Genomic DNA, 27,349 nt, shown 5'->3' on the forward strand with positions numbered 1-27,349 from the left:
TTTGTTTTGCATCATTTGAATTAGGGGGCCTCCTGTACTGAGCCACACAATTTTCAGCTCTGGGACTTCCCCAAAATACATAAATATGTAAATGCCGGGTTTACAGTTCTCTCCTTTGGCTAGAATACAGCCCCAAATTTCACAGGATCTGCAAACCAACAGGAAGCTGCATCAACGGTCTTGGCTTCTTATTGGTTGACGCTTGGGTACATGCTTTTTCCATGAGAATAAGCAGCATCTTCACAGGTAATTATCTCAGGAACTAGGGGTTCCCTAGCACTGAGAAAAGGGCGCTTAAAGAACTGGAGCCCCCGATACCAATTACAATTTAAAAAAAAAAAGGAATTGTACTTTTTTAGCGGGAAGGCTGCTTTAAGTTGAAATAGCACTTGAATGCGGTATTGTTACTACTGAATCCTGCATAATAGCCGTGGATATAGCAGGCGTGAACGACGGAGCGTGGCGTCACACGCGCCTGCCCCAGAGGCGATACGTGGCCTTTGGGATGGGGAGGGGTAGACGTGACAAGGAGGCGTGTCGGAGGCATGCCCGTGATGAATGATTTGTCTCTTACAAAATTGCGAGCGCCGTCGCACACTCTATGGCCTGCTTCATAGAGGTACAGCCCTTTGTTCGTGTCGCTGCAAGTATGGACGCGGCCAAAGAATGACAAACAATGCCTCCCAAGTAAACGTGCGGATATTTGAAGAACAAAAATGTGCTAGTATGTAAGCAGGGTCTCCAAGAAGCATCTTCAGTGGTTTGTATAAAGATGAAAACTTCTACATTTGTTATGAAGCTTTAGACACAATATTTCGGGGTTTTACACAGGGTTGCAGTTATGGCAAAAAAAAAACCAAAAAAAACAGAATTGTCTAGTTTTAGATATTATTAAGGACAAAGGAATTTACCGTTCAATAAAACATTTACGGATCTGATGGGTAAAAGATGCAAGGTGCAAATCAGAATGGAACATCTGTGGATTGTGCTACAAAACATACTCTATTTTCTGAAATGGGATGTAATGACATGATAAACTGCCGTCCAAACTCTAATATACATAAAAGTGTCAAGGATGCTTCAATGCTTTAGTGTCATTGCAAGGTGATTTTTTTTTTTTAAATAGGTCCAAGGAAATGAAGCGTTTAATTAAAACATTACTTTTAGCTCGAGACAATGTTTATTAGTAATTTGATTTCATGGAGATAACTACATATAGTACGTTCCAAAATATTGCTGAAACATCAGCTTTGCTCTATAGCAAAATGATAGTCTCCATTTGTTATGGAAGAACTTAATGAAAGGAAAGGCAGATTATAGTTCTGTGACTCACACCTAGGACAATGCTGCTCTCATTCATTATTATAGGGTGACTGTTGAAAAGTGCATTTAAGCTTTTTAACTCACCCTCTGAACTTAAAGGAGCGATGCCCCTTGGCTGCTTCTCGAGATGCATACCTGAGAAGGTGGCCCTGTTAGCAGCTCCGGCATGGGCACCCAATGTGGCGGTTTAAAGTTCCGGCGTCTCACGGGCCAATAGGAAGCCACAATGTCATCCCTTGCAGCTTGCTGTTGGTCTGAGTGATGCAGGAGCTGTAAACTTAACAGAGATACCAGCAGCACCTTAACATGCAAGTATCTCTAGAAGCAGGGGCTGAAATGAACACAGTTCAGCTGCATAGACCCCCTGCTTCAAACAAGAGGGAAAATACATTTTCGTTGTATTAAAAAGGTATCGCTGCGGGTGACGTCACGCGCCTCCTCGCGGTCAAAGGCTGTATGGACGCAGCCTTAAGCAGCAGTCTGAGCTGCCTTTAAAAAAAAAAAAAAAAAAAATATGTTCCTTTAATATGTGCATCAATACAATCTACACAATAAGTAGTAATTAGCCAAGTTGCCGATCAATCCGTCCTCCTGTGATCTATCGGCGAAGATTCGGCTCGGGGGTTCACTAAATGGCTGTCATTGCAGCAGAACAGGAACAAAGATGCAAAGTTCTGTGTGGAAGACCATGTGACCAGGCAGTCCCTATATACAATTGGTGCACTGCTTGCGAGAAGGTAGGGCTCTAAAAGGGGTGCGCCAGAAGAGGAAAGGGATGAGACTTTGTAAACGGTTGCTATAGAAACAAAAAATGCTTGGTACATTATAATACATTAAAAACTTTAAATTTAATCCGTAACAACCCGGATATTTCAGGGATTACGGTGCATTCACAGTCACATAAGATTGCCCTGTATGCAGACGATATACTGATGCTGATCTCCAAGCCTCTAACCTCCCTGCCGAACCTATTTGACCTGTTGGATAAATGTAATAGAATATCAGGATTCAAAATCAACCAAACCAAATCAGAGGCCCTAAATATTAGCCTCCCAAAGGAAACTGAAAAGCTACTGAGTCTGAACTTTAATTTCAATTGGCACCCAAAACATATTATATATCTAGGGGTCTACATCACCAAAAATTACAGGGACATCTATGAGGCTAATTACCCCAAGCTAATCAAGACACTAAAAGCAGATTTAAAAAAATGGATGCCCTACAAGATCTCCTGGATAGGTAGGATACATAGTGTAAAGATGAATCTCCTCCCCCGTATCCTATATCTGTTTCAGACTCTTCCAGTGCCACTTAGATTGAAGGATATACTCTCACTTCAGTCTGATATCTCCGAGTTTATCTGGGGAGGGAAAAAACCGAGAGTAAATGAGACAATTATGAGAAAAACCACGCGGACAGGAGGCCTAGCGGTACCTTGCCTGGTCTATTATTACAAAGCGGCGCAATTGTGTCAACTCACACAATGGCAGACCAACCCTGATCTGAAAAGATGGGTGGATCTGGAAAAGAGGGCTTGTGCCCCATTAGAGATAGAGAATTTGCTTTGGTTACCCAAAACAGCTATTAAATGGGCTGAACGGCCGCTCTCCTCGGTGGCCAACTCACTGTCGGTATGGGAAACCACGAAATATAAACATACCTTGACCTCAAGGCGCTCTATGATGGCCCCTTTATGGGGCAACCCTGACTTTGCACCGGGACTAGTGGCAAACGCCGCAGGGCCTTGAAAAAGATACGGATATCTTAGGTTAAGGGACCTGGAGGGTATACCGAACAAAGTTAAATCATTCGAACAAATCCGATCTGAAAAAAACGTCCCACACTCCGAATTCTTCCGCTACCTCCAGGTCAGAGCATTCTTCACCAAAAACTCCCCCTTCCCGCCACTAACCACATTTGAAAAGCTTTGTCTGACGAAAACAGACACACAGGGACTTACATCGCAGATCTATAGAGAAGTGGTCGGTTCTGGGAGCTCACAGCAACGACAAAAACTGACGTACCAAATTAGATGGGAAACAGATTTAGGGGAGGAACTGGAGGAGGACGAATGGACAGCTATTTTAGAGGCTACTGCTAAGAGCTCCATATGCACTACTTTGAAGGAGAATGCATATAAAGTATTGATGAGGTGGTATCTCACCCCACTAAAATTATCAAGGTTTGTCACAGGATACTCCCCGCTGTGTCCCAAACAGTGCGGAGAATCGGCGGACCTGTTACACATGCTGTGGTCTTGCCCTCGGATCTCACACCTGTGGGATGAGATTAGACATTGGATCGAGAGGATTTTTGACCTCACAATTCCCCCTGATCCGTGGCTGTTCCTATTGAACAGACCATGGAAGGGTCTTTCAAAATCAGGTAATAAACTAGTTGCACATTTTGCAACAGCAACAAGGTGCGAGATCGCAGCTATGTGGAAACAACCAGAGATCCCAAATATCCCAAAAATTCGGAATCGATTATGGTACATATGCCAGATGGAGAAATTGACGAGTCTGGTCAATGACACTGGCGAAAAATATCTAAAAGTCTGGACGCCTTGGCTGGAACAGACAGACATCCCGGGGGTTGAGGTAGCCACGATATGGCAGTGATTATTCCAAGTGCATTCTCGTACAAAGTAAGCGGAATGGACTACGAGACCTAGTTGAGGACACACCATGTGAACACTTTGGGCGGCCCTGGAAGTCGGCAAACAAACGGTGTATAGTAAATCTACCAGCCACCTATGGGAAAGTGGCAGTGCAGCGTGGAGGAAGAGCTGTGATCCAGTAAGATGAAGTGGCCATATGCTGGAGAAGACCGAAAAAGAAGCTCTAAAGGCAAGGAAACTAAAGGCCAGGCTTTGAAAAAAGTCAAAGATGAGTCTGGAAAAATGAATAAAAGTATTCATCCGGGTTTAACCCGACAATGTGAACTTACAAACTGACTTACATAGTTACATAGTAGATGAGGTTGAAAAAAGACTTCCGTCCATCAAGTTCAACCTATGCTAAATTTAGACAACAGATACTTTATCCTATATCTATACTTATTGATCCAGAGGAAGGCAAACAAAAAACCCCATTAAGGGGAAAAATCAATTCCTTCCTGACTCCAAGAATTGGCAATCGGATTAATCCCTGGATCAACATCCTTCCCATGTATACTTATTTGGTATATCCCTGTATACCTTTCCCAACTAAAAAGATGTCCAACCTTTTTTTGAACAAATCTATTGTATCTGCCATCACAGTCTCTATGGGTAATGAATTCCACATTATAACTGCCCTTACTGTAAAGAACCCTTTCCTTTGTTGCTGGTGAAATTTCCTTTCCTCCAACCTTAAGGGATGGCCCCGAGTCCTTTGTACTGCCCGTGGGATGAATAGTTCTTTTGAAAGCTCCTTGTAATGTCCCTGAATATATTTGTATAGAGTTATCATATGCCCTCTTAGACGCCTCTTTTCTAATGTAAATAAATCTAATTTAGCTAGCCTCTCCTCATAAGTTAGAATGTCCATCCCCTTTATTAATTTGGTGGCTCTTCTCTGCATTCTCTAGTTCCATAATGTCTTTTCTTAGGATTGGCGCCCAAAATTGTACTCCATATTCAAGGTGTGGTCTTACTAATGCTTTGTAAAGGGGCATAATTATGCTTCCATCCATTGCCCGTTTGATGCAAGATAAGATCTTGTTTGCCTTTGCAGCTACTGCATGACATTGGGCACTATTGCTAAGCCTGCTGTCTACAAGCACTCCTAAATCCTTCTCCATCAAGGATTCCCCCAATATATCTCCATTTAATTTGTAAGTCGCCTTTTTATTCTTGTATCCCAAATGCATAACCTTACATTTATCTGTATTAAACCTCATCTGCCATTTACCTGCCCACGTTTCCAGTCTCTCCAAGTCCTTCTGAAGAGAAATTACATCCTGCTCTGATTCTATTACCTTACACAATTTAGTATAATCAGCAAAGATGGAGACTTTGCCCTCGATCCCAACCTCAAGGTCATTAATAAACAAGTTAAAAAGCAGGGGTCCCAGTACCGATCCCTGAGGTACTCCACTCACGACTTTAGTCTGTCCTTTAACCAGGTTACAATCCAGGTGCATATATTATTACTGAGTCCAACTTTCTTTATTTTGTACACCAACCTCTTGTGTGAAACCGTATCAAAAGCCTTTGCAAAATCTAAGTAGACCACATCAACTGCATTACCCTGGTCTTAATTCCTACTTACCTCCTCAAAGAAACAAATAAGGTTAGTTTGGCAAGATCTATCCTTCATAAATCCATGCTGACTATTACTAATAATTTTGTTTTCCATTAGGTATTCCTGAATATTATCCCGTATTAAACCTTCAAGTAATTTCCCTACTATTGAAGTCAGGCTTACAGGTCTGTATTTTCTCGGTTGTGATCTAGCTCCCTTTTAAAATATAGGCACCACATCTGCTTTACGCCAATCTTGTGGTACTGAGCCTGTGGAAATGGAGTCCTTGAATATTAAATATAATGGTTTTGCTATTACTGAGCTTAACTCCTTGAGAACTCTTGGATGTATGCCATCTGGGCCAGGTGCCTTATTTACTTTAATTTTTTCAAGTCGCTTATGAACTTCTTCCTCAGTTAACCAATTGTTCGTTAATGTGGAGGTTGTGGCTTCCTCCTGCGGCACTACTATTGAACTTGATTCTTCCCTGGTAAACACAGAGGCAAAGCATTTGTTTAATACCTCAGCTTTTTCCTTATCTCCAATAATCTGCCTACCCATCTCACACTGAAAGGGTCCTATATTTTCTTTTCTCATTTTTTTGTTATTAAGGTACTTAAAGAATTTTTTAGGGTTGACCTTACTTTCTATTGCAATCCTTTTTTCATTATCCATTTTTGCTCATTTGATTGCCCTTTTGCAATTTTTGTTACATTCCTTATAATTCTGATACGATGTCTCTGTCCCTTCTGACTTAAAGAATCTAAACACCTTCCTCTTCTTGTCCATTTCCTCCCCTGCCTGTTTATTTAGCCACACTGGTTTTGACTTATTTCTTTTATACTTATTACCCAAGGGTATACACTGATAAGTGTGCTTTTCTAACAATGTTTTAAAGACTGCCCATTTATCTTCTACATTTTTCCCTGCAAAAACATCATCCCATTGTATTACTACTAGATTAGACCTCAGTTTATTAAAATCTGCCTTTCCAAAGTTGAAGGTCTTTGTTGAACCTAAGTAATCTGTTTCTTGATAATTTATTTCAAATGAGACCATGTTATGATCACTGTTACCCAAATGTTCCAGGACTTGAATATTTGTTATTACTTCTACATTGTTTGATATGACCAAATCCAGAACTGCCCCTCTCCTGGTTGGTTCTTCAATAATTTGGGTCATATAATTGTCTTTAAGCACCCCCAAAAACCTGTTCCCTTTTGTTGTAACGCTAATCTCATTGCCCCAGTCTATGTCTGGATAATTAAAATCCCCCATTATGCAAACATGACCCAGTTGTGATGCCTTCTCCATTTGCAAAAGTATTTTAGCTTCCTCAATCTCACAGATATTTGGTGGTTTATAGCATATTCCCACAAACATTTTCTTTATACTTTTACCTCCACTGCTAATTTCTATCCACAAAGTCTCTACATTTTCATCATTCCCTTCATAGACATCATCCCTTATAATAGGTTTTAGATCCGGTTTAACATATAAACATACTCCACCTCCCCTTCTATTTGTTCGATCCTTCCGAAAAAGAGAATAACCCTCTAAATTAACTGTCCAGTCATTAGTTTCATCCCACCATGTTTCAGTAATGCCTATGATATCATACTGCTCCCTTGCAGCTATTAATTCAAGCTCCCCCATTTTATCTGTCAGGCTTCTTGCATTAGCAAGCATGCATTTCAGTTTTTTTTTTAGCCTGTACTATTATCTTATCTGCTCCTTCCTTTCTGCGCCCACTTTGTTTAGTCTTTAGAAGTTTTCTAGTATTATCTGTATTTGCTATGGGTGTCTCACTGTTTGTTAAACTTGCACTTGCCCCCATTCTACCTCCATACCACCTTGTATCCTCATCTATTCCATTTAGTTCATTATCTGTTTCATTCCCCTCCCCCCTCCATCCTAGTTTAAAATCTCCTCCAACCTTTTTAGCATTCTCACCCCTAGCACAGAAGATCCCTCTTCATTGAGGTGCAATCCGTCCCTAGAATATAGATGGCACCTCTCAGAAAGGAGTCCCAGTGCTCTAAAAACCCAAACCCCTCCTTCCTGCACCACTTTCTTAGCCATGCATTAACCTCCCTGATCTCCGACTGTCTCCCTGCGGTAGCGCATGGCACTGGTAGTATTTACCCTACTGCCTTAAGCTTTGGCCTAGATCCCTCTAATCATTTTTTAGGACCCTTCATCTTTCTCTAACTTTGTCATTGGTGCCAACGTGTACCAAGACCGCTGGGTCAATCCCAGACCGCCCCCCCCCCCAACAATCTGTCTACCCGATCCGCAATGTGCCAAACCCGAGCACCCGGGAGACAACAAACTGTTCGGTTCATGCGGTCCTGGCAACAGATTGCCCTATCTACCTTCCTAATAATGGAGTCCCCTACCACCACAATCTTTCTTTGTATCTGAGCATACTGAGTCCCCACTGTGCTGGAGGAACTATTCCCCTGGCTGCTAGAGGAATTATTCTCCCCCAGCCTTGCCATTTCTGCCCCAACATTCCCAATATCTTCACTCAACATGGCAAATCTATTGGGATGTGTCAGCTCAGAAACGACCTGCCTCTCCCTATTGCCCCTGCTTCCCTTTCTAACTGTCACCCAGCTACGCACCTGCTCACTAACAGCAACCAAGCTACCTACCTGCTCCTCACTAACAGCGCCACCATCTGCATCACTAGTCAAAGCAAGGGCCTGCTCAGTGAGCTCTAATTCCCTTTCAAGATTGCCAATGTCCCTCAATATTGCAAGTTGCCTCTTCAGATCAGCAATCTCTGACTCTAAAGAGACCACCCGCTCACACTTCTCACAGCGGTATGCTCCTTGGAACAGCTGCTCCAAGTGCACATACATGTGGCAAGATGTGCATTGAGTGGCATTTTCAATCCTGCTCATTCTAGCAACTATGAAGTTTAGAAGTACTAACAGTAAACTGTACTTCAATAACTATACCTTGTTTAACCGCTTCCTTGTTCAAACTGCTTCTGGTTCTAACTGCACACACTTTAAACAACCAGCACTTGAAATCAACCACACATATCAGTCAGTACACGCAAGCTCAGAATTCGTTAGAAGCCTCTGTTTAAATAGGGACACCCACCAGGTGTGTTAGGTTATCAATTAACTAACCCCACCCACTGCAGGTGTGTTAGGCCAGCCAATTAACCAACCACACCCACTCTGCCTCAGGCAGGAGAAAGGGAAAAAAAAAAAAGTTACAGGCTTCAAATTACAGCACACTTTAAAAATAGATTAACCCACTGCACACTCCCCCAAAACAGCCACCCCTGCTAGTATACCCAGTACTTCCCTTTCCTTCTGATTCTAACTGCACACACTTTAAACAACCAGCACTTGAAATCAACCACACATATCAGTCAGTACACGCAAGCTGTATACATGTACATTGATGGGGAGCATGGCTGCATTGCCCTCACACGGGTAAATGGGAAGAATAATGAATACTGTGGACATGAACTGAATCAGCAATGGTTACCTACATATGCAAGCTATCACTGAAGCTATAAAGACTCCTGGATAACAATAAGATCTTAATTGCATATCCTAGATCAGGGGGACACAAACTTTTTTCCTGCACCCCCCTGCCGGCGGTCCCCTCAACTCCGCGCTCCCCCTCACTCCCACTCCGGCGTTGGCTCCAGCGTCATGACGTTGCCATGGCGACGCGTGTGAGAAGCCACCGGAGCCAAGGTAAGTTAGGTAAACAGAGGCCCTGCAGCTCCCCCGGCACTTAATTTAAGTGCCTTCGGGAAACGCGCGGGGCCTCTGTAAACCCCGCGTCCCGACCGCACTCAGTCTCGCGCCCCCCAGTTTGTGCACCGCTGTCCTACATTACAAATATTATCTGGTAGTCTTCATATAGTCTGATAGATACAAATGGTACATTTGAAAATTCAAGCCGATTTAATTTTAAATAGGATTATCAATGGGATAGTATCAAAAGAAATGCTATAACCTTCCATTTCCAAACTTACTCTTTGATGGAGACCGTTTATGTTACTTTAACATACGTTTATTGTAACAAATTGTACATTTATAGTGTGCTGTTCTGATTTAGGCTTATAGCCATAAATTAGAAAAGCTTTTAGCCATATCTTTCATTATTTAAAAAAGCGCTAAAAATTGCCAGACAGCTGTTACACAGCGAAGTGGTTTCATTTACCAATATACATATATATTGCTAAGTGGAACAGCACCTCTAATCCAGCAGTGCCATCTAGTGGAACAGGTTTTTTTAACTACAGTAATTAAGTAGCTGTAACCAGAACTAGAGATATGTTAAAGGAAATCACAGCTAAAACAAACCCCCACCTATGGTGAGACACTTGGCAATGCATCATTATTAATGCATTAAGTGTATGGAAGCTATGCATTGCCAACAGAGGCAGAACTAATACAAAGGGGGGCCCCAATAAAGTATTGGGGTGGGCTCTCCAGGGGCAGAGCGGAACCTGGAAATTTCAACTACCTCATCCTCTGTGCTGGGCCCCTTAATGTTAAGGGGTTTCGGTGCTTTGCACCTGCTGCACCAATGATAGTTCGGCCCGTGATAGTTAACGGTGTGTCACCTTACTTCTCAGCATACTGAACAGGGCCAAAAGCCTCATGAACTCTTCCCCACTGCTGATAGTGGCAGCTTTCCTGCTTCCAGTGTTTGAGAGAATGCAACAATGAGATATGTAATCCAAGGAAATAGCTACAGTATCATACTGCACCGACACACTTTATTCGAGCAAATACCCGGTATGTACCTGGCAGATACCTGGAATGCGCCGCTCCTCACCTCTGACAAGCCCCGTTGCGTTTGCCTTCCCAGCCTGGGTTCATGCCTGGCTGATGGGCGGCTGATCTGTTAAATGATAATGATTAGGATTTAATAGGCTGCAATGCTTCGCGTGTCTACCAGATGGCATAAATTCATGAATTGTAATGCAGTTTATATATATATACTGTGCAGTATTGCAGCCAGCGGGAATAAAATGCTTCAATCCCTGCTTGGAAAATAACTCAATGTACTCGGGCAGAAAACAGTCACAAACCTCAATACACCCGGGTATACCCGAATTCGTGGGACTAGCCAAGCTCGAATAAAGTGTGTCGCCAGTGTACATACACAAACATGTTTTATTCTACAAGAAATCTTTGTGCACTCATCACTGTGATCCCTTTTGCTATGGCTCTGCCATTCAAACTATATGAAAAAAAGTTCTCACATAGCATACAAAATCCAGAAGGCTTGAATGTTCAACTGTGTAGGTATCAGATATTAGGTATCAAAGCTTTATATGTCCCCCTACAACCCCGATAATGATGCTTATCTAGCAGACATATCCTGGTCGCTATAGGTTGCACACAGTCAGCTACAGGTAATTCGGTTTATAAATGAAGATGGTTGTAGAAGATTACAGATTGGTGAACATTATTCTGAAAACAATTAAAAAGAATCATTAGCAACAGCAAGTCACAAGGGGGAGAAAATGTTCTCCCAGGACCACATTATGATGGTAGACATTTTGCAAGGGACATAGTTTGAAAATGCAGGTGCTGAAGACGGAGTCACTGACTGAGGCCCCTGTGCTGAAACCTCAACTGTTGGTTGCTCTTGAGGACTGGAGTTGGCCACGCCTGCATTAAAAGGATGTTTCTAAAAACAAGTATACATAGTGTAACGGGTTTCCCGCCCCCCCCCCCCAATCGCAGATTGGCCCCTCTAGGGAAACACTACTCCGGTTACACATGGCTATAGTGTGGTGCACCTGCTGGCTTACAGGACTCCTGAGTCTCCCGCTTGATGGTGTTATGGGGAAGGTCAGGACAGGCTTCTGGGGACATACCCAGTACGTACTCACGGTGACAGCGCCTCCATCTATTGCAGGCCCCAGGATATGGGGTGGAATCCCTGGAATAGAACGTCCCCCTCAGGGATGAGAGATTCCAGTCTCACAACCGCTTCTTTATAATCAGGAACACTTTACTGCACCAACAGCATACACTGGAGCAGCATACACAGCAGTACAGGAACACAGGAGTTCTCCTGCAGGATGGACCTGGCCTTATACTCCCAGTCAGGGCCCTGGAAGCAGGCCTAGCTCTTCCACTACCCCCTATCAGAGTAGTGGGAACACTCTACCCGCCTCTCCCCTAAGGGAGGGCCCACAGATTGGCAGAGCCCTGCACAACTGGGTTTGGTGACTGAGCTCCTCTCAGGGTAGGAGCAACTGACTAAATACAGGAAATGCAGATCATTATGACAGATCCAACAAGAGCCCGCCCCTGTCCCTTATTGGACACAGGCCTGACTGCACTGCTTTCTCTGCCTCACTGATCTGCAGTGAGTGGGGAGAACCCATGATTACTCCTGGCAAACTTACCCTTACTAAGTATTACTGCCAGGAGGAGAAAGAACTATAGCCCCAAAACTACCCAGGGCTACAATAGCTTTACGTTTTAATATATACTATTGGAAATGGTTAAATATTGAAGTAGGTTTTCCCTCTTTTAGCCAAGTAATACAATTATTTTCTTCAGGAAAAAAAAAAAATGTTGTTTGCTGCACAAAATGTTTTTCTAAATGTTTAACCATCATGCAATTCATAAAATATTTGTTGATTTACATGCAATCGCTTTTTACAATGTTTTTAAAGGCACATGCCTAAGCAAAAGATGGCAGAGTTTAGGGTAAACAAAGCTTTGGCCTTTAATATTTAAAACGTATGTTTCTAGGCCTTTATATTTCATGGTTCTCAACTACAGGAAAAGTATCCAGGGTCATCCTACTTACGGGCATTACATATCAAAGTCTCCTGGCTGCAAAAAAAAAATAGCATTAGATTTGTCAAAGAAAAAAAAAAAGTCCTTACTGCCTCCATTTTGTCTGTGATAAATCTGCCTCGACTTTTTGCCCCAGTTTTGTTGCAGGGAAACTTTGCCACATAACCCCCAGTGTGTTGTGAGCACACTTCTGTTGTAAGCTACAGTATGGTGGTGGACGCACTTCCGTGACGTCAGCACGTGTCAGTGCGGTGTCGAGCGCAGCTCCGAGGCAAATTCTGCCAGGGTGAGCTGTATCGAGGCGTGCTGTTATTTGCAATTTGCAATGATATTCCCCCCACCCGGCTAGCTAATGTTCGGTGGTGTTCATTAATACACCACGCCGGGTGGATGCCTTCTATTTATATGTTACTAGATCTAGACATTGTGCGCAACGGGGTTGGGTCTTAACTATACTGATATTATTCACTTTGGAACAACCTATGTATAGTAATCAGCAGACCTTAACCTAACCGCACACCATACAGTCGCATAGGGGACATTGAGCAACCTATATTGATACAACTAGGTTAACAGACGCAATCACCTGCGTGACACCTTACTAATAGTGTTATTTAAAATTATTTTCCTCCCCACCCGGCCAATTAAATGTTCGGTGGTGTTCATGAATACACCACACCGGGTGGGTGCTTTATAGAGTATATCTGACCTATACAATGTGGGTCTTGGAGCTGGGTCATACTCACATAGGTTTATTTACTGATTAACAACCTAGTGAGGTATACAGCAGACATTAGCACTGACTCACTCTGTGCAACAGCACTGGAAACACACAGTGGGTTCAGTATCTACTTAGACAAATGTTGATATACTTGGAAATGTAATTTGTTTACCTACTGTATCACTACTTACCAAATTGTGCTGTTTCCATGGAAGATCGTGTGAAGTAGCTCATTATATAATATCCATCTGTAAGAGCACTTCCATACAGGCTGAGGCACTGTATTTGATAGATATTGCGAATGTGCCTTGCGGAAGACCCCTGTATACAATATGTATTAGGCTTCCAGCCTTCTCCCTAGCTACACAGTAGCTTTTTAACATAACTTTATATTTCTTTGCGTCGTCTATAGGGACCCTTTATATATTCATTTTTATATATTGCTGACTCTTGATGATTTGAGTACCCTTTCTGGATGTATTTATTTCCATATATACCTAGCATGTGAGTGTCGCGATACTGTACACCTATCACTCACCACCGCATCAGCGAGTACTCTCCTTGAGTCACTATTTATTCAGTGTAGATATACCTTTATATGTCTGTCTGGTACATCTCTGACAGTACTATAGTCATCTCTACTTCTATACCTCACTGAGGCATAAGCTAAACATCCATCCTGCATATGCCAGTTACCTTGGGTTCCCTAGACCTATATGGCAACCAGTCTAGTTCACAGGACTGGGAGATAACACTTTAAACCAGAATTAAATAGCTATGTGTTTCGCCGGAACCCAATATTTAATTAAAGGTTTATTTTATTCACTTTATTTTCATCACCTTACGAGTGCTTGTTCCAAAGGGGTCCTTTCTCTTGCCTAGGCAAGTACAGTCCATGTTACAAGCTACAGTATACAGCATTTTTTCCAGATTTGTCCAGAAGAATTAGAATATAGTGTCCTTTACGTTCTCCACTTACTCCCTCCCGTTCTCTCCAGCAAACACTTTCAGTACAGCAGGATGTATCCTAGGTCTCTATTCAAATATGTCAGTTGTTGCACGTTATGCCTTTTAAATAAAAAAGTGAGAAGTCAAAATGCCACTATAACTTCATACAAAACAAAATGTGCTTGTGCACTGCATGATTGTTATAGGTCAATATAAGAAAATGGCCAATGGTATAAAGCTGCTTTAGGTAAAGGCACTTGTGGAACAAGCTCTACATCCCCTATTCCAACAATTCGTTCAGTGTAGAAAAATCTGGTATTATAGCATAAAATAAGCATACATATAAAGTATATATGGATTAAATTTATTTTGGACTGCGTAAGTAACTCCACCTTTAAAATAGAAATTAACAAATTGCAAACCACAGCAGAAATGTTTAACGGCCAGTAATGATTAACATATTTTTTTAGTGCAAACGTAAAGGAAAAATTATTTTATAAGGTTCTAGATAGCATGTTTTTCTTTATAATATTTTCCACTGGTTTAGTGCTTTTGTTTCCCCCCTCTTATCAAGATAAAGGCCTTTGCCCGAGTTAGTTATTGCATGTGCCTCTAGCAATCAGGTTGTTTAACAGAGTTTCCACTTCAAAAAGCAGAAGCTGAATACATTAATTACCACAGACATAACCATACATAAAATTACTTTATTGCATTCTTGTGGGTAACACACATCGGGGGTATTTATCAAGGTCTCCCGGCTTCAAAATGGGGGGGGGGGAATATTGCACCAGATTTATAGACCAAAAACAATAATAAAAAGGATTAGCCATATTTGTTTCTTATTAAGTGGAAAAAAATAAAAAGGAAAAAAATAGGTAGTATGATACCTTTATTTAAACCAACAATCGTTTACATTGTACTTGCTTTTGAACCTCACAGGGCTCTTATTCAGGTATGGTAATAATACAGCAAATCAGAGATTATATACAATTTGTAGTAGTAGGTGGTTTACAGTAGGAATTGGGATTCCTGAACATCCTGGCTCCAGTTTGTCTGTAGTTTAATTACATTCCAAAAGTAGTCTTCACTTATTCCTCATTTCACCATTTTCACACATAACAAGTAACAAAATGTACCTCAATTGCATATCTCCCAAGGTGACCCCTCATTCTGCTAGTTGAATATAATGTCTGGCTTGCTGTATCACAGCCAAACTGGAAGAATCCTGAGCTTCGAAAGCTTCTACACTAAACTATTGTTAGTCCAATAAAAGGTGTCATACATAGTTTTTTCAGCACCAGATTTACCAAACAAATAATCCCATACCATTAAAGGAGAAATAAGTATTCATGCATTTGGTGCAGTTTTTGCAGAAGCAAATCTTTGATAAAAGACCTCTTTGGATTGCAAGTACGAGTACAAATATTTTCATACACAAAAAAAAGTTATGGAGGGTACAAAAGTTATAGAACGTGGTGTGCAATAAAAGCAGAAGATTTTATCAACATGTCACACTGATGTTTCCAAACCCTGTTCAGACTAGGTTAACACAACATACACACTAGAATTTTCTGCTAAAGTCAGAATACACATGACATCTGGGTTAATGTTTTGAGGGAAAACTTAAAAAAAATAAAACAATAGAAAATAACAGTTACATGGATTGTTCATGCGAGAGAAAGACACTCACGATGAGGAATTTAAAAAAAAAAGCTTGCAATTTGGCTCATATTGTTCTAACAGGTAATCATTAATAAGATACAATAATTGACCTATGTCCCCTTTGAGACTACGCGTCAGTATAACCTGTCAATTCAGTACTGCTTAAAAATGTAGTACCACATACTTGTACAATTTTTTTTTGTTAAATAAATTACTTTTACGGTGTACATATACAGCAGTTAAATAGGTCAAAAGCAGCGGTTCTGTGACCGATTCCAAAAGATTTTAAACATTGCAGAAATAATTTTCAGACCTCAATTAACAACATGTAGTATTTATGCTCTGAAGCCTTTCCTAAAGTCAAATTAGTTTTATTTAATAGGTATGAAATTGTTTGTCATTTATAAATTACAAAATTGTTGTATTCCATGCTGATCTGTTAGTAACTTAGTTATAAAAGCATAGAGCTGAAGAGAGCCCATCCTGGGACATTTTCCCGTTGATGACCTGTAGTTGCGATTGATGTAGATGTCTCATTGTATTGATAGAAAATATATATTTAAGTATTTTTACATTTTGGAAATTGTGTTAAAACTGCATTACATTTTGAAAGTGCTACAGCAATCTCGGCACAGTTCAACAGGATTTCCTAACGAAATTAACGTACTTTGTGTATTCATATCTGTTATGACTGGTCCCAGCTGGCTACTGCAGCGTACGCTACAGGGACGAGAGCCCTCTCCTCAATGGCGCCGGGCGCTGCGGGTACTTCAGACAACACCTCTGAATAGCCTTTATCATTGTGTACTGTGTATTCATGATTAACACTATATTCATGTGCGGTTCACCATGCACAGGTGGGTGTGTTTGTATTCTTAGCGGTATAAAGAAGCCATGCTAATGCAAAAGAGCAACAAAGCCTCCCTAGATTAAGATCTCCACTAGCTCCCCTTCAGAGGGGGGCATTGATCACGAGTGTCCCGCACTGGAGGCCTTACCCTCCGCCCGTGCACAGCTCGCAGGGTCCTGAGCAGAGCTGCACGCTGCACCACTGTGAGCCAGGCCGCCATCGCAAGTGTCATCTCACCAGCTGCAAGGGAACTTTAAAACACCGCAACTTTATGTACAAACGCACAGCACACACCGGATAGACTGTAGGACACAGTTCATGAGCTGACAGGGATGTCTGTAATAAGGACCCAGAGGAGAGGGAGAGCTGGGCTCTGACATGTCATATTAAAACAAAATATATAAATCAATACAACAAATATATCTATATATTTTTTTTTTTACATTTATTTATATATTTTGTTTTAATATTAGGGTTGTCATAGCTTTCCCTTCTGATAAGTACCTACATAAGTCTTAACTTCCGAAGGGATAAAATAAGTGAGGTTTGTGAGTTCTGTGCTAAAAGCAAATGGCATTTAAATGAACCATCATCTGCTAACCTGGTAGGCTGGCATTCGATGAGAGAGGGGCTGTGCTGTGCTCGTGTGATATATACTATAGTTCTATCGTTATCGCAGTGTCATTGCTTGTGTATGATCTATAGTTCTATCATGCAAACAGTATCATGTGAAATGTTGTGACTCCAGCAAGGACAGCGGCACCGCACAATTGTACGTTGTGATTGTAAGCTCTTGTGCTCCCCCGCTGCTCTGGCTGGAAAAGCATTACCTAGGTAGGAGACGAGCTGTACATACTGTACTTATTAAACAGATTTGTTGGTTATATGCAATGCGTAAATCAGGTGTATACAATCAGTAATTGCTCTGTCAGATTACACAGGTTTCTACTGTACTTTCCAATAGCACAGGAAGAAAATCTGATTAATGTCAGTGGGAATGTTTTTCCTTGATACATTTGGTGTATTTGGTTTACCCAATTTTGCAGCCTTGAGACTTTGATACATGTTTGCTTGTTTGTACCAAGTTAACACTTTACTCCACAAACTAATTGTATAAATTGCAAAAAAACAAAGGAAAAGAACAGAAAACTCCCGTACCGTGATCCTGGTTTATTAATACAAAAGGTAAAAGTATCAAAAGGTCTCCAATAGCACAGACTGTATGGTAGCAAAAGACAAAAACAAACAAAGTAACAAAAATTAGGAGCGAAAAAAGACACAGCAGTGGATACACAAAAAATGTGTCACGCAGCCATGAAGTCACGCAGCTGGTGCGCCCTCATTGGCTGAACAGCCGCCATGACGTGGCCACCACGCCACAAGACAAATATCTTGTCTTTTGGGAAAGCTGGTTGCACATCGCACTTTCTTCAAGCGCGTGCAGGTAGTGACTGCTTCTGGCTCCATAGAGGGCCGTATCGTGTTCGCACCCCACACACCGTCGTGCGAGCAGTGGGTATGAGGCCTAATGCTCTGCATTCCCATTCACAATAGACCTGCATTTCTATGGGAAATTGAGAACAACAATCTCATAGTCAGTTTTGTAGCTGGACATTTTAGTAAATAACACCTACTGCGACCGCAAAACGACGGCACAAATACTGCACCAGATTTCTTAATGAAGAAAATCCCGTTTATTTTTCCCTTCATAAATCTGGTGCCGTTTTTGCCTCTGCTTTGCAGATAGGAAACTAATACAGTAAATGGTCCCCTGGGGATTATGTACAAATGCTTAAAAACAAATTCGTTTGAACGTTTGCTGGAATTTTCCTAGCATCATGTACATTCTGTTTCAAACATAATGCAGATCTGAGGCAAAATTAGCACCAAATGTAACAAGAAATTGGTTGTCCAAAAACAGCACCAGGTTAAAAAAAAAAAAAATCTCTCTCTTGCAATTCTGCGAGGTCGCCACATTGTGGCGCTGCCCCCACAGGAAGTCCGTACTGTCTGCTGCAAGGCGGGATAGGTTATTCTGGTGACGTGGTGACCGAGCGCCACTGTGACAGAGCAGCAGGAATAATGTGGAAGCTGGTGCGAGAGAGTGGAGGAGGTAATGGAGAGAGCCCCATGCATGTACCAGCCTGTATGCACATGCAACTGAACACATGCAGTGACACATCGTGGCTCCCGCAGTGTGTGGCATTAGTGCTGGTTCCTGGGCCATGGGGTGGCACAGATTTACAGCCTGATCATGTTAGTAAAATGCGGTGCTGCGTTAGCCCTGTTGCTTACTGCACGTGTTTACTGTTAAAATGATAGTTTCATGTCCTCATGCCTAAGTGAAACTTTTTGAGACAGAACAGTTTGAGGAAAGATCAATGCATCTTCCATGGCTGTTTTGGAATAAGGGGACCTATGGAGGAAGTATTAACCAATGCATGTAATATTCAGTGTCTCAATTAGAGAGATTGTGCATGCCTGGAGAAATATTGATGTGGTATTCAGCACACATTACTTGTTAAAGAGACATGCCTTAAAAAAAATATATGTGGATGTACTTTCTCCTTTATGATTACAATTAACTCGCCTTATGGTACAGAAGAGGTTAAGTTAAAACCCATGTCACCTTCTTGAACTGCAAAACACAAAAACACCTGAGTTTTCTACTTTGTTCCCAAGGTTTATTTATTTATAAAATATTTTACCAGGAAGTAATACATTGAGAGTTACCTCTCGTTTTCAAGTATGTCCTGGGCACAGAGTTAAGACAAATAATACATGGTTACAAATACAGTTACATAAATGAACAGGGTATACATTATATACAAGACATTGCATGCACAGTTAAAGAAAATATATGTTATGGGCGAATGAAACAGTTACAGGCCAGATTAAAACGTGAGACAGCCTTAGATTTGAAAGAACTTAAACTGGTGGTGGATGTGAGAGTCTCTGGTAGGTTGTTCCAGTTTTGGGGTGCACGGTAGGAGGAGGAGCGGCCGGATACTTTGTTGAGCCTTGGGACCATGAACAGTCTTTTGGAGTCTGATCTCAGGTGATAAGAGCTGCATGTGGTAGGGGTGAGGAGCTTGTTCAGGTTGATTTACATCAGGTGCTGCACTGCTACAGCATGCTGGCCTGGCACTGTGAGACCCGCTAGCATGTCTTGAGATGCTGCACCGGCAAAGTCCGGTTCCACTCTCCAGACCTGTCAAGCCAGCTCCATAGGTTCTGAAGTATTTGGTACTGAATCCCTGAATCTCACTTTTATTTTGATCCCTAACGGTTGACATCTGTCTATTTTTTAGCACTTGCTGGCTGGGTGAAGTTCTGCTTTGTCTCCTGACGTCATTTGTAGATAAAGATCCTGTTCCCACGTGTAGATCAAAACAATTAGTAATTTGATTAAAAGCTCTTCGGATCAACTACTCTTCTCCTGCACCAGTATCTGTAGCATTTACCTTCTGTCAACCTTGAAGGGCTGTATTTTATCTTGTATAACAGTGCTGAGTACGTGTATAATTTCTGGCAAAACACAACATTAAGTAATCCTGTAGCCAGCCCGTTTTTCCATCTTGTAGGGAACAAGGTAATAAAAACATTAGGAAAGATGTAGTAATACAATTGGTCTCTTAGATAGCGTTTACCATGTACACAGAGTGGTACTATACATTGAATTTACATTTGTAATAAACACATTTCCAGTATGTTACAGTCTGACCTTTGGTGCGTGACAATAATAGCAACTTCCTTTATTGCTGGATTGCTTCCTCATATGCAAAATGGGACACTGCTGAAAAATTGTGGCGACACTACTTATGAACAAACATTAACCTAATGTAGGAGGGGAAGTGGTAATATTTGGTGATTATGGGAACCTTGTTGCATGTTCTGTACTTTATTCATACAGTAGGTGCACTTGAAGGGTCGGCATCAGCAGTGCACATACCCCCCACACTGTCCTGTGTCAGAGATCCAAGTGCATTTCTTAATGCATTATGATTTATTTTAATTAGTGATACATAGTATCACATTTCATCCATTTATAAAACTGCAGCTCAATTTTGTATATGTTTGTGTTACCTGAATAATGGCATAAGACTACTTTTTCATAAACCGGGTCCCCTGTTTGGTGGTGCCAAAAATAGGGTCCCTAGATGTGACTGGCAACCAGTGAAGGTGACATCATATCATCTTGCAGTGATGATGCTGGTGGCCATTTTAACTTCATAGGCCATCATTCGTGCCAAAATCTTTTGGACCTGTGGCGTACTGATAAACTGTTCAGTTATGAAGACCCCCCTGGTATGATTACAAAAATCAATCAGTCTGCAGCATCTTAAAAAAATGTTTTTTCAAAATGTGTATAGAAACAAAGTATGACAACTTCAGAAGTGATAAAATGTAGCAGGGGAAAAAAACCTACGTTATTAATGTCAGTCATTTAAAAGATAATACTGCAAAAGGAGGATTACTACGGCACACACATATATTGCAAAATCTTTTATATTTACTGGTGCACTTGCGTTGAAAGAAGTCCTGCTTGAAATCCAAATCATACCCTGATATAAGAATAAGACAAGACACTGCGGATGTTTCTAAATCCTATTTAATGAGCCAAAAACTTAGCGACGTTTCGACCAAAGCGGTCGAAAGCCACTCGCCACTTGAAAAAGACCGCTTTGGTCGAAACGTCGCTAAGTTTTTGGCTCATTAAATAGCATTTAGAAACATCTGCAGTGCCTTGTGTTATTCTTATATCAGTCATTTAAAAGATTACACATACGGATTTAAGCTTGTACTAGCGGAGCCAGGGGATCGGAGGTTCTTTATTATTTTGAAGATATATGAATGACTGATTTTCAGGCAGTTGCAGGAAATAATAATATGGCCATTGGCCCGAAAATTTAATTTGTTTTGTGAACTGTCATGCTTTAACTTGAGTGGAATTCTTCAGTTATTAATAATTTTGTGTTTTTGAACACTTATTAGAAAGATGTATATTATTTTAAGGTGGATATAGTCCTGGTTTTACTAGGTATGTGGGCAAGTTATGTGAAACCAGAAAGATAGTAATATTAATAGTAATATTAACTCACATCTTGAAGATGTAGATGTGCATGATTTTGAGTTCATCCCACCACATGCTGATTATATGTGTTTGGTACTAGGCAGATGTCAAATGTATTATTTTACTAGAAAGGATATTCCAGTGTTTCAATGTGGGCACTGATGGGTTATCAGTAATACTGTTATGGAAATAGACAGTCTGGATGGTGACCTAGTTCCTCCTTGGGGAAAAAAATGTATGCAACATTTAGGTAAAGAGCATGGATCACAAATCAATTTACCATTTTACCAACTTTTTGCCAGATTTTCTTCTTGAATTGCATTACATAATTTTGCATTTGTGGCAACATTTACCTGTTCTGTACATTTGATATGAGCGACAAAGACAAAATATTTGCTTTCTAATGTCCTGTTTTTGTCCTTCTTTACAGGCGAGACCTATCACTTTCTCACTGGCACTGATTATGTTGTGGGACGCAAGAACTGTGCAATTCTTATTCAGGATGACCAGTCCATTAGTAGGTCTCATGCTACTCTATCTGTCAGCCATTCAGCCAGCGACTTGGTAAGTTTTATGGTCAAAAAATAAATAGTACAGAAATTTACATTGTGGGGTTTACCACGTGTGCACTAGGCCAGTGGTGTGCAACCTTAATTAAGTTGAGACCTCTAGATTTAAATGTTCACCCTGTGGCCCCGAAAACAGTAAGGAGTAACTCTGCGAGGGTCCCTGCTTCTGAATGGGATCCCCACATCGTTAATCGTCTGACCGAAACTACAGAAACTAACTTGCACTGCAGCAGCAGCCGGTGCCTCTCTCCCTCCGTGTCTATGTTCGGGCATCTACGTCGTCGTCATCCAGGCTGCCTGAACGGAGCCGGAGAGACTGCTTCTGCTGGGCAGGGAGGGAGAGAGACAGGCTGCTGTCAACTAGTGCGTGTGTCTGTGTTCTATTATAAAAAAAAAGATTTAACAAAGCAATATTCGCTGCTTCCAATACATTTGTCCTATTTTGTCTCCTGGAACAGAACAGCTGCTTTCGTGCTACCCCTGTTCAGAGAACACCTGGTACACTGATGTGTTTTAAAAGAGCGCCACCTTCAGGGGGGATTAGCATTCTCTTTATTAATTTCCTTCTCTGGTTTATACCTGTGTACCCAGGGAAGGACGCCTCCCACCCCAATAGTTCAAATAAGGTGTATATAGCGGGGACTGCTGCTATTTTACGGGACCTGAAATATGAGAAATCTTTGGAAAATCAGTTGTGGGACTTTAGTGAGAATATTGTGCAGTTTTGGGGTGAGACAGTGGGATCTTGTGAACAGATAAAGTTGTAACATGGGAGAAGAAAGGAGAGAGAGATTGCGGCATAATTTAGGGAAGACGGAGCTTAGTGTTGGACCTTGAGAGAGAGAAAGGGGGGACAATAAAGTGGGGACTTCTGAGCGTGGACATTCGATTGGGAAATAAAGAGATGAAGGATTAGGTGTGAAAAACGGTTGAGGTTGAGGTGTGAAAAACGAAAGTTTTATTATTGTGTCCCGTTTCTCAGATTAGTACTTTAGTAGCTCAAATTGCGCCACTGTAACCCCCTCCCCCCCTACTCCCCTCGCCCGCCCCCCCCCCCCCCCCCCAGCGATAGTTAGAAAAACGGATTTTCGGAAACCGGCAAAGCTCTATTTCGTGCTTTTAGGGTAATATTACTTACATTTCTTGCACCCTGATTATTTGCCATTGTGTAATTGTTTTTTGGAAACCACAGCTGCCATGAAAAAGTGAAGTTGTGGGTAGAATTTTTTTTGCAACTAGTTCAGGAAGTCTGCTAGCACGTGATTGAAACAAGGTCAAGTACAGTACTTGTATTTATCATTGAGAGCCTTTTCACCTTAAAAAAATAAAAATAATTTGCTGGCTGCGATTGCTTTTTAATAATGTTTGACCTAACAATTATACTAGTATAATAGTATAAAATGTTATATCACTTGGACATGATTTCCCTTTAATAACTCTTCTCCCCGGACCTATTGAGCTTGTCTGGGGAGTTTCACCAAGATCCCATAAGGTCTATCGTCGCTTAATCCAATGTTAATTGCCGTTCACTTGAACAGCTGTTAATTCAGGATCGTACCTCCTTATCTGAGTTTAGTGAATCCCGACCTTTGAAAATTTCATATTCTAACAGTGACTGAGATAAATGGGAGAGAATCTTTAATAATCTTAATGGAGAGAACATCTAAAGGATAGCCGTTATTATTTAGAATTGAACTCATTTTTTTTAGAATTTACTATATACAGGCATACCCCGCATTAACGTACGTAATGTGTCTAGAGCATGTATGTAAAGCGAAAATGTACTTAAAGTGAAGCACTACCTTTTTTCCACTTATCGATGCTTTGGTACAGGTAGGGAGCCGTTAATGCTGTTCAGGACGTGCTGACAAGCACATGCGTGATCTGCCGTTTGCCTATTGGGCGAGGGGAATCAGCGCGTAATTACTACGGCGGTCTGTAGGGCAGAATAAGTGTCGGTACTCGCAAAGCGAGCGTACGGACGCGGGTATGGGGCTATTGAAAATATATCCTTACTTGCAAGTGTACTTAAAGTGAGTGTCCTTAAACTGGGGTATTCCTGTAGTGATATCACACACTCCATATAATAACTATAAGAGACCAAGACAGTGATAGCAAGACAATAATTTGTACTCATTATGCCACATACACAATATCGGGAAAAGGCATAGCAGAAAAACAAAGTATGCAGCTGTCATAAGGATAAAGAAATGAACAATAGTGAATAGAAAAACGTATCCACCGCTCTCACAGATAAGCACAGAGAAAAACAGGCTGGTAATGGTAACTTAAGATCTAGATAAAAGAAGCAAAAATAACGAACACCGGTAAAACATTGTACTCGACAACCAAAGTATTTACTGAAAAATGTAACAGGGAGGCAACGTTTCGGGTGCTGACCACATCTTCAGTCCTAGCTGCCATTTTGTTTTTTAATTTAAAATTTTCCTTTTAATATCTGCATCAATACAATCCACACAATGATAAGTAATTCGCTAAGTTGCCAATCAATCCGTTCTCCTGTGATCGATCGAAGATTTGACTCGCTAAATGGCTGTCAGTGCAGCAGCAGAAGACCAAAGATGCAGAGTTCTGTGGGGAAGATCATCTGACCAGGCAGTCTCTAGATACAATTGGTGCTCTGCTAGAGGGAAAGCAGGGCTCAAACAGGGGTGTGCCAGAGCCTGTTTCAGAAGAGGAAGGGGATGTGACTATGTAAATGGTTGCTATAGAAACAAAAAATGCTTGTTACATTATAATACATTAAGAATGTAAGTTAGAATTGCTTTAAAATAAAAATGCTACAAATATTTTCTCATAGTCCAGAAGTGATTTAATTAAATTAAAAAAACAAAACACGTAGGATATTTCTTGGTCTCAGCTTTAATTATAAACAATAAATATAGCTCTTATACAACAGGCATAAATAGAGACGTGTGCAGAATGAGAGAAGTGATGAGGTTTTCAACCACTCACACTGTACAAACGTAGCACACAGGAGTCACAGCCTGCTTCGCGGTATTTTGCCATACGATTGCATTCATCATGCACAAATGCTGCATGATTTGAATTAGAAGCTTTGATAGGAGCTCGCACCGAAGTGCGGAGAGAATGTGCAGCGATACCTAAGCTGCCCAAATGATTGCACTGGATGAATAAGTAAAGTCTCGTTTGCTTAAATTCTGCGCTTTTATTTTGATTTCTTTTCAGGGTCAGCCAGACATAATTCCTGTTTTAACAATTAAAGATGGCTCAAAGTATGGCACTTTTATTAATGGAGAAAAGATGGAGAATTCTTCTCTCCGGAATATCAAATCTGGCGACAAGGTCACTTTTGGCGTATTTAATAGCAAATATAGGTAAGCAAAAGAATCTCGTATATTGAAATGTCAGGCGGTTGTGGAATGTTGCAACTACGTTTTTATCTTTCGCTTTGATAACAGTGTAGATTGATTGGAGGTGGTGATAGGTTTTTGGGGATCAACATTTGAGTTCTTCATAGATAAAATTGTAGTGTAGAGCAGGGGAACTCAACTCCAGTTCCCAATCCCCCGCCTCCCCCCACACATACACCCAAACACATCAGGTTTTCAGGATATCCCTACTTCAGTACAAATGGCTCAATCAGTGGCTCAGTTAAAGACTGAGCCACTGATTAAGCCACCTTTGCTGAAGCAGGGATATCCTGAAAACCTGACCTGTCGGGGTGGAGGGGGTGGTTGCTTGGGTACTGGAGTTGAGCTCCCCTGCTGTACAAGACACGTGAAGAAACGTATGATGTTTTTGAAAGCTCTGTAATTTATCATTTCATTAATGAAGACGCTAATAATGTTGGTCATTTCTCCAAGACCTATATGACTTCTGGAACCCATGATTTTAAAATAAAATCAATATACAGATATACTGTAGCGGCTGTTATTTTAAATCACGTGTTTCTGCAATGCACGGCCATTATATATATATAAAAAGTTGTGAAGCATGAATTACTGCCTTTTTACATGTAGTGCGTGTCCTGTCTCACTTTCCAGGGTGGAATATGAGCCTTTGATTGCTTGTTCCTCCTGTTTACAAGGATCAGAGAAGACGTCTTTAAACCAAGCCATTCTGCACCTTGGAGGCCACGTAGTAAATAACTGGACAGAAAAATGCACGCACCTTGTTATGAATTCCATAAAAGTTACTATTAAGGTAGGGAACATACTAAATGATGCTAATATGTATTTATACATGTGTGATTATATGCACGCATAAATAAATAGGTTATCAATTTACATACGTGTGTACGTAAACTGGGTTTCAGACCAACCCCTCCGTTACCTCTCATTGACTGACCACAGTATTTATTTATAAAATGTTTTTCCAGGATGTGTAATACATTGAGAGTTACCTCCTCATTTTCACGTATGTCCTGGGCTCAGAGTTATGATGACAGATACATGCTTACAAATACATGGATACATATGAGAACAGGGTTCTACATTATATATAAAGACATTGCATTCCACTAGGTGAACAGGGTTATACATTAAATATGAAGACATTGCATGAACAGTTAAAGATAAAGTAAGTTATAGGCGTATGTAACAATTACAGACCACATTCAAATGTGAGACGGCTTTAGTTTTGAAAGAACGTAGACTGGTGGTGGTTTTGAGAGTCTGGTAGATTGTTGCAGTTTTGGGGTGCACGGTAAGAGGAGGAGGAGCGGTCAGATACTTTGTTGAACCTTGGGACCATGAAAAGTCCCTTGGAGTCAGATCTGAGGTGATAAGTGCTGCATGTGGTAGGGGTGAGGAGCTTGTTCAAGAAGTTTTTGAAGGCAAGACAGGAGAGATTAACTTTGCGCCTAGACTCAAGTGATGGCCAGTGTAGTTCTTTGAGCATTTCGTAGTGAGGTGTGTTGTAGTTACATAGAAGGAGGAAACGGCATATTGCATTGTAGAGGATGTCTAGTTTGCTACGGTGGGTTTGGGGTGCCGAGTCATATACTGTGTCCCCATAGTCTATAATTGGTATTAGCATCTGCCATGCAATGCGCTTTCTGACCAGCGGGCTTAGGGAGGGTTTGTTCCTATAAAGCTGGGGGGCACAAGATTTTCTAAAGGTGGGTGCGGTGCGGTGGTTACAGAGGCCCTGCACTCTTCCCCAACGCATTTAAATTAAATGCTGG

General features: G+C 41.2%; 2 protein-coding genes across 7 annotated transcripts in view; one reads left to right on the top strand and one right to left on the bottom strand.

The window, feature by feature from the left end:
- Window positions 1-16,840, bottom strand: part of DECR1 (2,4-dienoyl-CoA reductase 1) — a 123,877-nt gene extending 107,037 nt beyond the window's left edge. The window contains exon 1 of one of the 3 annotated variants that reach the window (XM_075582954.1): window positions 16,685-16,840. In XM_075582954.1, coding sequence (XP_075439069.1) covers window positions 16,685-16,768 — 84 coding nt within the window. In that variant the 5' untranslated portion in view covers window positions 16,769-16,840. Of the gene's footprint in view, window positions 1-11,429; window positions 11,912-16,684 lie in introns of those variants that run through there. The other 2 variants (XM_075582956.1, XM_075582955.1) reach the window with 2 other exon arrangements.
- The window catches only part of NBN (nibrin), a 45,006-nt gene continuing 34,062 nt past the window's right edge, over window positions 16,406-27,349 (top strand). The window contains exons 1-4 of one of the 4 annotated variants that reach the window (XM_075582951.1): window positions 16,406-16,543; window positions 22,041-22,174; window positions 25,390-25,538; window positions 26,208-26,367. In XM_075582951.1, the coding sequence (XP_075439066.1) occupies window positions 16,504-16,543; window positions 22,041-22,174; window positions 25,390-25,538; window positions 26,208-26,367 (483 nt within the window). In that variant the 5' untranslated portion in view covers window positions 16,406-16,503. The other 3 variants (XM_075582950.1, XM_075582952.1, XM_075582953.1) reach the window with 3 other exon arrangements.

Source organism: Ascaphus truei, chromosome 2 (genome assembly GCF_040206685.1).
Source record: "Ascaphus truei isolate aAscTru1 chromosome 2, aAscTru1.hap1, whole genome shotgun sequence".
NCBI classification, from domain to species: domain Eukaryota; kingdom Metazoa; phylum Chordata; class Amphibia; order Anura; family Ascaphidae; genus Ascaphus; species Ascaphus truei.